Source organism: Podarcis liolepis (genome assembly GCF_965112155.1).
Source record: "Podarcis liolepis genome assembly, chromosome: 14".
Classification (NCBI taxonomy): Eukaryota; Metazoa; Chordata; class Lepidosauria; order Squamata; family Lacertidae; genus Podarcis; species Podarcis liolepis.
The window spans coordinates 38,453,591-38,468,140 of record NC_139569.1 but is presented as its reverse complement, the minus strand read 5'-3'; the positions used below and the strand labels follow the sequence as shown (position 1 = coordinate 38,468,140).

Sequence of the window (14,550 nt, the reverse complement as noted above, 5' to 3'; positions counted from 1 at the left end):
ATTTTATTTATACCCCGCCCTCCCCAGCCAAGACCGGGCTCAGGGCGGCTAAATGAGGGGGGACGGGAAGAAGGCAGAGAAGCAGAATTGCCACTGGGAAAGGGAAGCCCAGTAACTGGGAAAGGTCCAGTGGCCAAACTCACAGGGCTAGCCCACTATCCCTCCAGCTAGCCTTCCTCCAGTGCCGGATTTGCGTATAAGCTAAACAAGCTATAGCTTAGGGCCCCACTCTCTTGGGGGCCCCCCCAAAAAAATTAAAGGGAAAAAAACCCATGGATGTTTTTCCCAAAATATAAGATAAAAAACAATCAAAGCCTACATACAGCAACAGTGTTTTGTGTTGTGTAGGCTCCTGTAAGTAATGGGCCCCACCTGCTAGCCTGCTCCCTAAAATATCACATATAAAGGGCCCCATTGCCTTCAGTAGCTTAAGGCCTCATCAAACCTAAATCTGGCCCTTCCTACCTCACAGGGTTGTTGTGGTGAGAAGCAAAGGAGGGTCATTGGGTGGGTGAAAGGGCAACGTGTGCCTCCCTGGAGCTCCTGGGAGAGCTAGCTGGGTGGTTGGTGGATGGAATCAGGGGAAAGTTGTTGCCATATTCATGTTGATTCACTCACAAATGCCAGGCTGCTCTGCTTTCAACAACAGCTTTATGCCGGGAGTGGTTGTTTCTGTAATTATTACCTTCACTGTCCTTCATTTGCATCTGACTTTGCTGCTTAGGACTTAGTTGCTGTTGTAATCTCATAGAGCCACTAAGGTGTGAGGTCGAAAGAGCAGCTCCTGAGCATAGCCAGTGCTTTTTAACTGTTAATTACACTGCAAGTAAAATAAGAAAATTACCAGCTGTGACCTGGCTCAGGATGAAGCCTTTTGTTTGATATGGCTGGGTGGGGGAGGTGGAGGAAGACTATGGATGTGCATTATCATTACTCCTGGGCACTGTTAAAAACTGTAGCTTGGTGAGTTTTCAGGGCTGTGATTTCTTCAGGGCCTTGAATGAGGCAGTAACGTAAGTTTTTGACAACAGTGCAGGGCACTAGTTCCCCATGTACTTGACAGACTGGGGTGTGTTTGGCTCATTAGGGAATACTTATCCTGGCTGCACTGTAGCTATTAACTTTGAGTGCTGGTACAGACGCATTCATGCTGATCTCCTATTAGAACCATAGTTTTTGCATGTGTGTCCTCCTTCAATGGTGGTTTATTGGGGACAGGGGGAGGGTAGAGAAGAGAAGAGCCAAAATTCCACCCAGTACTAATCTCTTTCTTCATATTGTCTGGCCGTCTGAATTTAGTCCAATTAAAAGCTTTCATATAACCTTGTAGCTTTCTGACAACTTTGATCTTTCCTATATGAATTTCTTTTCCTTGCAGCGAAACATCCAACCATGGTTCTTGCAAGTTTGAATAAGACGATTGGACTTCAGAAAAATACTGACTTCATTAGGAATATCTGTATACTAGCCCATGTGGACCATGGTAAGAGACACGTTATGAACTGCATATCACACAAATCCCATGACAAATACACTAGCAGTCTGAAATAATTATGGAAGAACAGCTTGTTGCTCTGTAACACAGTTGTGTATTAAATAACTCATCTCTGACAACTTTCTACATGGGTCTGTAAGAAAAGCCCTGTAAAGGAAGGAGACGTGGTCATGGGAGGATGGATTTAATGTTTAATCTTAAATATAAGGGCTTGTTTTTCATTTTTTGTGTGTGTGCACTACTTTTCATTACCCTTTCTTCCCCCAGGCAAGACAACTTTAGCTGACTGCCTTATTTCTAGCAATGGAATAATCTCTAGCAGATTGGCAGGCAAGGTACAACTTAAACATTTCCAGTATATTATCCAGAATTTTTTCTCTATCCACATTTTCTCACATTTAAGAAAAGTCTCTGAAAAATGTGAATACAGAGTATTTGTTTATTTTTTTACAATTCATATAGCTGAGATACTTGGATAGCCGAGAAGATGAGCAGATTCGAGGAATTACAATGAAATCAAGCGCAATTTCATTACATTTTGGAAAAGGTAATATAGTTAGCACATTCTGTATGTGCATTTAAACTGTTAAGTATTGTGTTGTTGAAATATAGTGCTTAAATAAAGTGTAAAGATTTGGATGGAATCTAAAATACTGATTATTTTTTATTAAGCTACCCGCTGTAAGGCTCAGTTCAGATGCAGTGTTAAACCATGGTTTAGTGTTATGAGCTTGAGGAGACCTGAGCCTCAGGTTTGGGTGTTTTTCCCCTTGGATGTGGAAGAGAAGAAAACGTAATGTTTCTATTTTTGCTGTTTGGAGCAAACTGCGCTTTCCTATTACATCCTAATGTAGGAAACTATGCTTTATTCAAACCAGGATCATGATGGTTATTGAATGTACTCCAGTTGGAACAGAGCATTGTTCCTATATTCAGATGTAATTGGGAGCTGAGGTTTCTTCCAGTTCACAAATGGAAGCTTTAATCTTCCTCCCCAGTTCATGAAGAAGGGGAGAGAGAATAGTGCTTTAGCTCAAGGTTCACACCTCATCTTAGTACTAAACCATGGTTTCATGTTACATCAGAACTGATCCTAAACACACTCTTCAAATGCTTGCTTTTAAAGCACTTTTTCCTTTGGTTCTAGATGGTCAGGAGTATCTGATCAACCTAATCGACTCCCCTGGCCATGTGGACTTCTCTTCAGAAGTGTCCACAGCTGTCAGACTCTGTGATGGCTGCATTATTGTGGTAGATGCTGTGGAAGGAGTCTGCTCGCAGGTAATGAGGAAAACCTACTTCAGATAGAGGGGGAAATAAATTAAAATATTCTCATTCAGGCATACCACTGTTCGACTAGTACATGGAATCATCAGCTAATATTTAGAATGCATTGGTAATTTAAAATGCAGTGTTGTGTGCAAGATGGAGTTCAGAATATGTGGCAAAGGAGAGGGAGGTGAACACAAGAATATATTTTTGTTGGCCATGTAATATTAGTGTACTGGTAGAAATCGACATACTGATGTCTGTATCAATGTAACTTCCAAGAGGAAAATGGTCAGACTCTTTACTTCAGTCAGGATTTGCAAAATGAACCAAACTTGGTTTAATTTTAACCACTGTTGGCGATCCTTGTTCATAATGCTGAAGCAGTATGGAGGAGGAAGCCAGGAGTTTACATGAAGAATGCAGGCTTGGAAGAAAGGTTCATACAACCCAGATTCCTAACCAAGGGTCAGTTACCAGATCAGAGTTATACAGTCGCTCATATTTTCCTCAGCTGTTTTATGGCACGGTGTCAATATACTTGTTTTCCTTTGCTCTAGACTCATGCAGTTTTGCGGCAGGCTTGGCTAGAAAATATTCGTCCAGTTCTGGTGATTAATAAAATAGACCGTCTCATAATGGAGCTCAAGTTTACCCCTCAGGAAGCATATTCTCACCTTAAGAATATCTTGGAACAGGTATGAGAGTTCTAAATAGCTTGAATATTTGTAATCAGCAATAGTTGTAGAAGGAAAAGGACAGCAAGTAAACTATAGGCATTGTTGGACTACTTCAGCCTTCCCCAAACTTCAGATGGACCACAACTGTCAGCAGCACCAGCCAAAGCATCTAGAGGGTGCCAGGATGGGAGAAGGCTGGATTACTGCAATATGCTCTGAAAGACAGTATTTTCAAAAACTTCAGAAGTTCAAGAATGCAGCTGCCTAGTTATTAAATGGTGTCCGTCACAGACAACATATTCCACCAAACCTGAAGCAGTTCCACTGGCTTATTGTTAGCATTCTGGTCAAATTAATCAGCCAAAATAGTCTGGAACGAGAATAGCTCCTTTGCTAAAGAGACAGCGCTGTTCCTTGTTGGTTAAAAATACCTTAACTGTAATGTGCAGCTTGGCTCTTATGGATTATCTTTTCCTATCTGATATTTCCCATGTGCTCTGGGCCATCAGATGAGGCTCTGCTCTTGAGTACCCTGCTAAAACACCCAAGTATGAGGAATATGATCTTCTGAAGGAATATATAGCTCTGGGACTGCTCAGAGGACCAGCTTATTCATGATTTTAGCAAAATGGCAAAAGCAGCTCAGGTTCCAGAGAACCTCTGGGATGATTGTCTGAAATAATCATCATCATCATCATCATCATCATAATAATAATAATAATTTTATATTTATTTATGTATACCCCACCCATTATTATTATTATTATTGTTTTAATTTTGGTAGTGTAACTGCTGTCTGAAATGGTTTTTAATAATTATTGTATTTCTGGTATTTTGGTGGCTGTAAACATTTGTTTTAGGAATTCTGCTTGTAAGCTGCCTTTAAATTCTCTTTAGGGGCAGGAAGGTAGGATATTATGAAAATAAACAGGAATGTCTTTCTAGGTGAATGCAATCACTGCAACACTCTTCACTTCGAAAGTTCTTGAAGAAAGGGCGGAGAAAGAAATGGAAACTCCGTTGACTTCTGATTCTTCCCATGGTGACCAAGTTTATGACTGGAGTGCAGGCTTGGAATTTTCTGATGATTCCAATCTTTACTTTTCACCCGATCAGGGGAACGTGGTATTTGCTAGTGCAATTGACGGCTGGGGATTTGGGTGAGTTTATAGATGCTTATTAGTAATTTGATCATATATTTTCATTAGGGTGGATGAAGTTTTCAGTTTTGTCTTTGTATACATCTTACTGCAGCGCAGACTAAATTTTTTTTTGGGGGGGGAGTTTTCAGAGCTTAATCATTTAAAAGACAGTAGTAAAAATAAATAAATCCACAGGTGAGTGGATGGTTCCATCTAGAGAGTGTTGCGCTGAAGATTCCCAGTCTGCTTCCGTTGCAAGAACTACTTCAGTGTGGTCTTTGTAACAGATCAGAATTCATAAGAGGAAGCATTCCTTCAGATGCCTTCTGTCTAGACTGCTTTAAGAGTTCTTAAAAGTTAAAACTTGCACTTTGAGTTGTGGCTAGAAGCATACCAGGGAACACTTATGTGTATTTCAGTGGGGATGCTTGTTTCTACCTTGGGTGCTTAAAATTGCAAATAGGTGTAAACCTTAGACCTATAAAAGAGTAAAACCACAAAAAAATCATCTGCTATTCACCATTTAAATGCTTGTTCAGCCTCCTAATAGTCAATTGCATGCTGGTGGGGCAACACATAAATGGGCTTAGGACCCATCTGTCCAAGGCATTTTAATGTTGTTAAATCTGATTATTATTTTTTTATTATTTCATTTCTATAGCACTTTATATTTTTAAGAAAAATCTCAGCGTGGTTTACAGTATATTAAACCTCAATAAAACAATGCAGAATCAAACATTTCTGAAGAAAGTCAAATATAAAGTACACAGTCAAAGCAACACAATTAACAGGAAACCAAAATACCATCTCAAAGATTTCAAAATAAAACACTGATCAGTGTTAACATTTTTTTGCTGATCGTGTTTTTGTCAAAAAGCACTAAGTGGGGGCCTCTCTGAGGTATGTTTTGAAGCATTCCCAAATATTGTCACATTTGAGAAAATATTGGGACTCGAGAAATCTAGGAACAAAAATTTGGGCCTTCCGTCCAGCTCAGACCAGTGCAAAACTGATTACCGTATTTTTCGCTCTATAACACGCACCTGACCATAACACGCACATCGTTTTTAGAGGAGGAAAACAAGGGAAAAAATATTCTGAATGAAACAGTGGACGTATCATTTTTGTGCTTCATGCTGTGGCCACAGACATGTGATCTGATGGTGAATTTGGGGTGACCCAATGCAAAAATCCTGAGAATCCCTGTGGATCCATGCTTTGTAACCACGTTTTTGCACCATTGCAGCCCCAGGCAACAGTGGGTGCGTGATTTTTTTTGGGGAGGGGGACAGGCTGTAGCCATGGACATGCTATGTGCTCTGATGGTGAATTTTGGCTGACCCAATGCAAAGATCCTGAGGATCCATGTGGATCCATGCTTTGTAACCACGTTTTTGCACCATTGCAGCCCCAGGCAACAATGGGTGTGTGATTTTGGGGGGGCAGGTTGTAGCCATGGACATGCTGTGTGCTCTGATGGTGAATTTGGGGTGACCCAATGCAAAGATCCTGAGGATCCATGTGGATCCATGCTTTGTAACCACATTTTAAGTGGGGAGGGAAGGAAAAACACAGAAGGCTAAGAATGCAGGAGAGGGCTATAACGTGAGGAAAGGAAGGCAAAAGTTTCCCCCCACCCACCCACCCAAGCCAGCCAGCATGCGCTCTCTCTCTCTCTCTCTCCCTCTCCCTCCCACCAGCATGACAGAAGAAAGCATTTTAACTGCATTAAGAACTATTTAGCAGTGAAACCTAAGCTTTGCCATCCCTTAAGAGGTACAGACACTGTAATCTTCCAGATCGCATGAATTTACAGGCAAAACACTGTTTAAGGATTTCATCCTTTTAAATGGAAGAAAGCATATTTGAATGCTGTGTGTCTCCAAAAACAAAAAGCAGGAAGTCAAATCAGAATTTTAAGCCGAACCTGTAATCTCTCTTCCCTTCACATACATTGTTCCCTCCGGAGCAGGGACAGGATAGAGCGACGCTCTGCTCTCCTCTCTACTTGCCTGGAGGGGAGGGGCTTTCCCTGCTCTTTGTTCCGTTTGAGCAAACACAGCAACGAAACAGAGCAGGGTGGGCAGTAAGACCCTGAGGCAGAATGCAGGAAAACTGCCACTTCCTCTCTCACGGAGCTCCCTTCTCCCTGAAGCGCGGTTTGATTTTTGCCTCATTTTTCGGCTCCAGGGAGCACACATTCGCTCCATAACACGCACAGACATTTCCCCTTCCTTTTTAGGAGCAAAAATCTGCGTGTTATAGAGCGAAAAATACGGTATTTCCATGACGAAATGCAAACTTCTTACTTGGCTATATTTTTCAGGGAAGTAAGCACAGGCAATTTGACAGATTTTATTGTCATTCCCACCATGATACATCTCTGGTTGACAGGGGTCTGATTTTGCACTCTGCACAGGCTCTGTGAGACCAGCAACCCTGGCTTTACTGCCTCCCATTTGTCTGCATCTTTGAGCTGATTCCTAGTTTACCCAACAATTGTGTTTGTTGCTGCTCGGGCTGCAGAAGCATTTTCCGCAGCAGACATGTAAAGCGGGAAGGGCAGGCACATCTCGACTTGAAAACACAGTTTGAGCTGTAGCCTGTCAGGCTCCCTGTGTGCAACGGTGAGCATTTAATAGCCTTCATCTTCACTTCACACGTTTCTGCTTCAGGAAATGACTTCGTAGCACCAGGATAGCTACAGCCAAGGCAGTTGTAACATTAAATGTTATGCAACTCCTCCTTTTACGCACAGAAGTGGGATATAGATGACCAGAAATTGAAATCTTGTCGCAAGTTCTCTTGCTTTTTCACGCTGGGGAAGAGAGGATGAAAGAAGCTTTTGTCTTGCAGGTGTACAGTCATACCTCGGGTTAAATGTGCTTCAGGTTGAGCGTTTCCAGGTTACGCTCTGCGGCGACCCGGAAGTAAAGGAGCGTGTTACTTCCGGGTTTCGCCGCATGTGCAGACGCTCAAAATGACATGCGCGGAAGCAGCGAACTACGACCCACGCTGACGCTGGTTGCGTTCGCTTCAGGATGCGAACGGGGCTCCAGAACAGATCCCGTTCGCATCCAGAGGTACCACTGAATAGGAAACAGCAGGGTTGATTGAATGGATGAGACCAATAGTGGGTCCGAGGGTCAAGAAGGTGGTTTCTGCATGTGCTGTAGAAGGAAGCGAGGGGCAGGTGGGGCTCGTGAACCTGGGAAGGTAGCCCATCTAGGAGAAGAAAATTCTTGTCCTAAACCTCTGCTGCCAGCGTGGTGTAGTGGTTAAGAGCGGTGGACTCATAATCTGGGGAACTGGGTTCCCTTCCCTGCTCCTCCACATGCAGCTGCTGGGTGACCTTGGGCTAGTCACACTTCTTTGAAGTCTCTCAGCCTCACTCACCTCACAGAGTGTTTGTTGTGGGGGAGGAAGGGAAAGGAGAATGTTAGCCGTTTTGAGACTCCTTCGGGTAGTGATAAAGTGGGATATCAAATCCAAACTCCTCCCCTTCTTCTTCTTCTTGCGGGCTGTCTTTGGGAGAAGAAAAAGCTACGGAGTAAACCCTATACAAATCCGGAAAAATAAAAGAAAAACTTAGTGATCAACTTAATAGTCCGAACAGAAATGGCATCAAAATTGAACGCTGATGCTTTGTTCAGAGATGATTTGGTTAAGAGGTTGGCATAAATGCTGATGGTAAAATTACTCATTTAATTTTGATTTGGAAATGGAAGGCAAATTAGGAACTCATTTACAAATAGCTGGAGTTTATTTGTAGCTTTCTCGAATAAGAGTTTTGACAAAACATAGCTGATGGCATACTATTGTGCTGATACTCTTTTTAAAAAACCTAATTGTTGCACTGCTTTTCAAGAAAACATTCTTCCCAAGCTACATGTCAAACATACAGTAGAATGCAATTTAAAATCTTATAAAACAACATAAAATTTCTAAAACAGTACCCAACAACTGGTAGCTAAAAGGAACACACTATAAAATGACCAAAATATGGCCAAGATACTACACACTTATGTTAGTTAGTTAAAAGTGTAGTAAAGCGGTAGACCTTTAAAGCCTGTTTAAAATATGCAAGGGGTGGGGCTTTTCTGATGTCCCAGTGGAATCACATTATGCAATAGTGGATTCCACTGTTGAAAATGCCTTCATCTGTGTGTTTGCCTTATTTTAGGGTTCAACTGTATCAATACCTGTCTATGTCTGTTAAGAAGCAGACCCCATTGAGTTCAACAGAGCTCAATCCTCCTTTACTGGGTATAGAATTGCCGCTTTCTTGTTTTGATCATATTTATATGTTGAGATAAAATGTCACAAAAAGTGTCCAGTCTGATTTGTCATCTGGAGCAGTATTATTTATGTTAGGGTTGCCATACGTCCGGAATTTTCTGGACATAGCTGGTATTCGGTCCTCGTAAACAGCGCCTGGGTGGAAATCGTTTGAATGTCTGGGGAAAACTGAACATATGGCAACCCATGTCGGAAGTGTCGATTTTGGCGAATTTCATTATAAATTTCTCCCCCCCCCCCAAAAAAATCACTTTTTCTTCCGAGATTTTGCAAAGCTCAACGACTTTGCTCAAAAAAAGCTCAACAACTATTGTGTCCGGAATTTCATTTTTTGAAATATGGCAACCCTAATTTATGTGGTGGCTCATTCACATAAGCAAGTACAGTGGTACCTCAGGTTAAGTACTTAATTCGTTCCGGAGGTCAGTTCTTAACCTGAAACTGTTCTTAACCTAAAGCACCACTTTAACTAATGGGGCCTCCTGCTGCTGCCGCGCCGCTGGAGCACGATTTCTGTTCTTATCCTGAAGCAAAGTTCTTAAACCGAGGTAATATTCCTGGGTTAGTGGAGTCTGTAACCTGAAGCGTCTGTAACCTGAAGCGTATGTAAGCCGAGGTACCACTGTAATGATGGTGCTGCTGTCATCAAGTGATGACCATTCATGTATGAATTCCTCTACCTACAGTGGGGTCAGGAACTTGAGGCATGCCTGCTGGTGTTTGTTCTTTCACTAGAGTGTTCTGTGCATCTGACTTAAAACATGCCAATTGTTCTCACTGTCACTGCAAGGATGCTATGTGAGCATCTGGTCTGCTGACGGAATACAGCTACGCTTGTCAAATATGTAAAATGATTGCTATGTAGGTTGAAGCAGATGCTTTCTTTTGAAAAGTGCTTTAGTTTTGATACGTTTGGGTAACAAATTATTTCTGCTTATTACCCAGCATTGAGCATTTTGCCAAGCTGTATAGCCAGAAGATTGGAATCAAAGCTTCAGTACTGCTGAAAACCCTGTGGGGAGATTATTATCTAAATACAAAAGCTAAGAAGATCATGAAAACTGACCAGGTGAGTTCACTGGTGTATAACTTGCTTTTAATTTTCTTTTTTCCCTACCAGAAAAGTTACTTGCCAGCAACTGAGTATGCAATATTGCCACTTTCCTGGGATTCTGAACAATTTTGTTTTTAATCTTTACCACCCCAGTCAAGCAAAATGTAGTATATTGCAGTTGCTATGATGATTCTCAATATACCTCACCAATGTACATTTACAACCTTGGATCTCTGCCACTTCATTCTACAGCATCTGTAGGCTAGACCTTAGATTCTGTTACCAATGCTTATATCTTATTTATGCAAATCTAAGATTCAATCCGTAGGGACATGGGTGGTGCTGTGGTCTAAACCACAGAGCCTAGGGCTTGCTGATCAGAAGGTCGGCGGTTCGAATCCCTGCGACGGGGTGAGCTCTCTTTGTTCGGTCCCAGCTCCTGCCCACCTAGCAGTTCGAAAGCACACCAGTGCAAGTAGATAAATAGGTACTGCTCTGGCAGGAAGGTAAACAGCGTTTCTGTGAGCTGTTCTGGTTCGCCAGCAGCGGCTTAGTCATGCTGGCCACATGACCTGGAAGCTGTCTGCGGACAAACACTGGCTCCCTCGGCCTATAGAGCGAGATGAGCATGCAACCCCAGAGTCATCTGCAACTGGACCTAACGGGCAGGGGTACCTTTACCTTTACCTTTTTAAGATTCAGTTCAGTTCACTGTGATCACATAATCTTTGTGTGGAAGTTTCAAAATGCGTTCCTTGGATGAACAAGCCTCCCATTCGCTGGAACGGTTTGGTGCAATGCCTTGCAGATGCACTCAGGGCAGTGGCGGGTGTAGTTACCACTGCAATAGGTGATTGGAATGATCACAGCTGACAAACGATTGGACAGAGACATGGGTGCAGATCCTTGCATGCTGCTGTACTTGAAGATTTTTCAGTTCAGGGATGAAAGGACAGATTGGTAGATTGCTCTTGTTGCAACTGAACTGTGGTAGATGATAAGATGGAGAAGCAATATCCAAAAAACAATTACTGATAATCTGGAGTAATGCAAGCATGATACAGTTATGGGGGGGTGTCTTTTTTTTGGCTGGGGGTAGGCTATATGGTTGAGTCCCTTTTCTGATTCCTTGATCCAACACGGATTCCATTGCTGGAATACCCAGGCCAGCCTGGTAACCCCTGCTAAATATGGGTTGTTAAAGTAACAAAGGGAGTGGCTCTGAGTCAGAGGACAAATGTCTGTTAGTTAGACCTTATAGTGAATCCTCAACCTATGGGTCCACATGTGGGTGTTACCCCTGTAATTGTCTGAATTGAACTCCCCCCTGTGTTATAAAGGGCATCCTAAGTTTGTCTTACCGCTTTCTTCCAGTTGAAAGGAAAGAAGCCTTTGTTTGTGCATCTGGTGCTGGAAAATATATGGAGCCTCTATGAAGCAGTTACAAACAGGTAAACAAAAAGCATCCCCAAGTCTCATTTTCTTGATGGCAGAGGTGGGGAATGCCAATTCAGAATTTCACTTTTCACAACAGGCAGGGGATCTGTTGTTTATGCTAAATGCCCTTGTTGCTCAACTGCATTATCGGGTCATTTCTAAGTGAAGGAAGGTGAGCTTCTACGTGACAACAGAAACAGGCTGGTTTGCCCAAAGGCCTTCTTTGTGGTTTTTGTTTTTAAGATGATCAGATGTAGTGCTGTAATTGCATGATGTATGCTTTCTTTGTAGAGACAAGGAGAAAATTGATAAAATCGTCTCCTCCCTGGGGTTGAAAATTGGTGCCCGTGAAATGCGCCACACAGATCCGAAGGTTCAGCTTAATGCCATTTGCAGCCAGTGGCTCCCAATATCAGAGGCCGTTCTCTGTATCCTTAAGGAAATAGCTTTTTTACCATTTACTAAAAGCTTCTACTGTCTCATGCACTAGAGTTTAGTCCACCAGTTTGTGTGAGGGAGGTGGGGTTTGGAGAACTGAATACAGGCAACGTCCTGTGTTCCTTATACTGAGTCATATCATTGGTCCATCTAGCTCAGTATTGCTTATATTGACTGGGTTTCAGACAGGGGACATAGCCAACCCTATCTGGAGATGTTGGGGGATGACTTCTGTATACCTTCTGTATGCAAAGCAGAGGCTGTGAGTTACGGCCCTTCCCCTAGTATTGTCCATCAGCCCCAGTAGCTTCTTGCCTGCTTCAGTCATCTCATAGTCAACTTGCAGTGTAAAGGGAGTTGAGCTTACAGTCAAGAGCGCCCAACCACTGCCAGAGAGACTTGAGTTGCTCTTCTCTTCCTACTCCCCATGCTTCCTAGTGCCTCCAAGGATCCATCCCCTCGAATGCTTTAGATACGGTTCATATTTGCGTCATCAGGCAAGTCTTGGCTTTGGGCAAATCCCTGTCCAAGGTCTGTATTTTGATTTTACTGGATACTAGCCTATAGTTTCTGCACAGCCTCCTGTCTGTATCCTCCTTTCTAAACGTGTATATCCTTAGCACCGTGCTTTAAGCCATGGTCTGTAATAAACTCCCTAGTCCTCTTGATATCACAGCTGAGAGAGTAGAAAAACTGTTGTGCGTTGGAGCGAAAACATTTGATTCTCTACCGCAAGAAACTCAAGACCTGAAAGACGGTAAGTAAATTTTGGCAAATTGCGACTTAAGTCCTGTTCAGATGAGTCTCGTTTTTAAAAAGTCCATAAACCCTGGTGTCTCCTAATTGAAAAACTAAGTGTCCTAAAAGATGTTTTGGTTTTCAGTCTGGGCATAATTCAGCTTTCTGCATCCATGCTGCAAGTTGGCTCAGAAGTGCAGGCTGAAATCTCATACAATTTTCCCTCCTTGATTCACTCACTAATTTGTTAGTAAAATAAAATATAAAGCCAGAGACTTTCTCATCAGACCATGGGAAAACATGTAACTCTCTCGTTTTATGTTTGCTTAGCGTTTATGAAATGCAGCAGTGAAGAAACTGCCCCAGTCATTGTCTTTGTTTCCAAAATGTTTGCAGTGGATGCTAAGACATTGCCACAGAACAAGCCAAGGTGAGAAAAATGATGCCATTGGATCTCCTCCTGCTCAATGGCATTAGACGCTAATACAAGTCTAGATTGCTTCTGATCTGCTCCTGGTAAAATTATTTGCCCTTATCTGAAACTAAGTCAGCTGTTTTCAAGAAAGCGTTGGTAAATGCAGACTTGTTCAATGTTTTATTTGCGGTTTAAAGAATAAATGCTTTGTCAAAGAGTTAACAGTTACGGTCAACATACGGACATTGTATCTAAGTGAATTACAAACTTAAATTGGTATCTCTATAGCTTGCTCAAATGATACAAGTTAATTTTAATTTGTTTTTGTTTTATGTGGAGAAGCTATGGATTCTTCCAGGTGCTTTTGTAAGCTTTTCCATCACTTTCTGTTTCCATGCAAACTTCAGAAGTTGTTCCTCTCTTTTACTCCTTCACCTTCATATCTCTCCTAGATAGAAAGCAATGATTGCAATAAAACATCCTGCATGCAAGTAAATACAGAATCTCCTCGTGCAATCATTAAATAGTATGTGAATGCAGGATTTTCCAGTGTAATTGTTGCTTTCTGCACAGGAGGAGCCTCTTGAACTCAGTTGGGTAAAGAAGTGATGACAGTGGAAAAACTGCAAAGGAGGGAGGGATGGGAGGGAGGCTTTGTACCTGCAGTAAAAGGCCACAACTTGATGTCTCTGCCTGCCTCATCTTCCAAAAATGGCTTGCTGTAAACATTGGTTAGATAAGCTTGGACCATTCCACCAGTGAGCACTCCAGATTGCTACTTGTGCCATTGGGGCTCTGAAAGTGACTGTATCCAGTTAGATGGGGCTCCGTGGTCAGTATTAGGAACTCCTATGGGCTTGAGTATTATCATTATTTTGCACCCTAATTTAAGAGACACAATAATTTTTGGCTTGAAGCAGCACTGGGTATTTGGACCACTAGATGGTGGTATTCAGCTGTCTGTAAGTGGACTTCAATGTATTTTTATAGCGACAGGCGTAGATTTTGCTTCTACTTCTGCAAACCGGCAGCAGGAGTTTATGAACAAGAATGAAATTAGGTTGAGTCAGGTGCTTCTTCCTGGGTTCATGATCATGAGGTGGCAAGCAGTGGGGGTGGATTACAGCACTAAAAAGTATTTTAAATGCCTTGATAGTTCTATGTTTATGTAGTTTTAATTCTTTCTGTGGAAGATGAAGTGTTGTCGAGACACAGGATCATTTCATGTGTATGTTCGAATGTACTGTCTCTCTGTGTGTGTTCAAATATTTTCAACCCAATGCCTGCTGAAATAAAAGTTCTTTGCAGCAGATACAGATAATTGACAGAGATGGACTCCTCATATTATTAAAGTGCTTTGTTCCAAAGGCTTGGGAGCCACTGGAGTAAATACCCTGTTTCTTGTTGTCACCCTTCTAAAATGACACAGTGAAGGCATAGGGCACAAAACTTGATTGCAACTGGTATGTGAGCCTGGATAGCTCAGTTGGTTAGAGTGTGATGCTGATAACGCCAAGGTTGCAGGTTTGATCCCCGTATGGGACAAATGCATATTCCTGCTTTGCAGGGGGTTGGACTAGATG

The 14,550-nt window shown here is 42.3% G+C and overlaps 1 protein-coding gene across 1 annotated transcript in view; it reads left to right on the top strand.

The window, feature by feature from the left end:
- EFL1 (elongation factor like GTPase 1) overlaps positions 1–14,550 on the top strand; it is a 67,297-nt gene that overhangs the window by 604 nt on the left and 52,143 nt on the right. The window contains exons 2-12 of the mRNA XM_083475322.1: positions 1,379–1,483; positions 1,763–1,830; positions 1,958–2,042; positions 2,643–2,776; positions 3,325–3,462; positions 4,390–4,604; positions 9,831–9,954; positions 11,314–11,390; positions 11,668–11,804; positions 12,449–12,571; positions 12,883–12,982. Coding sequence (XP_083331448.1) covers positions 1,379–1,483; positions 1,763–1,830; positions 1,958–2,042; positions 2,643–2,776; positions 3,325–3,462; positions 4,390–4,604; positions 9,831–9,954; positions 11,314–11,390; positions 11,668–11,804; positions 12,449–12,571; positions 12,883–12,982 — 1,306 coding nt within the window. The remainder of the gene's footprint in view (positions 1–1,378; positions 1,484–1,762; positions 1,831–1,957; positions 2,043–2,642; positions 2,777–3,324; positions 3,463–4,389; positions 4,605–9,830; positions 9,955–11,313; positions 11,391–11,667; positions 11,805–12,448; positions 12,572–12,882; positions 12,983–14,550) is intronic.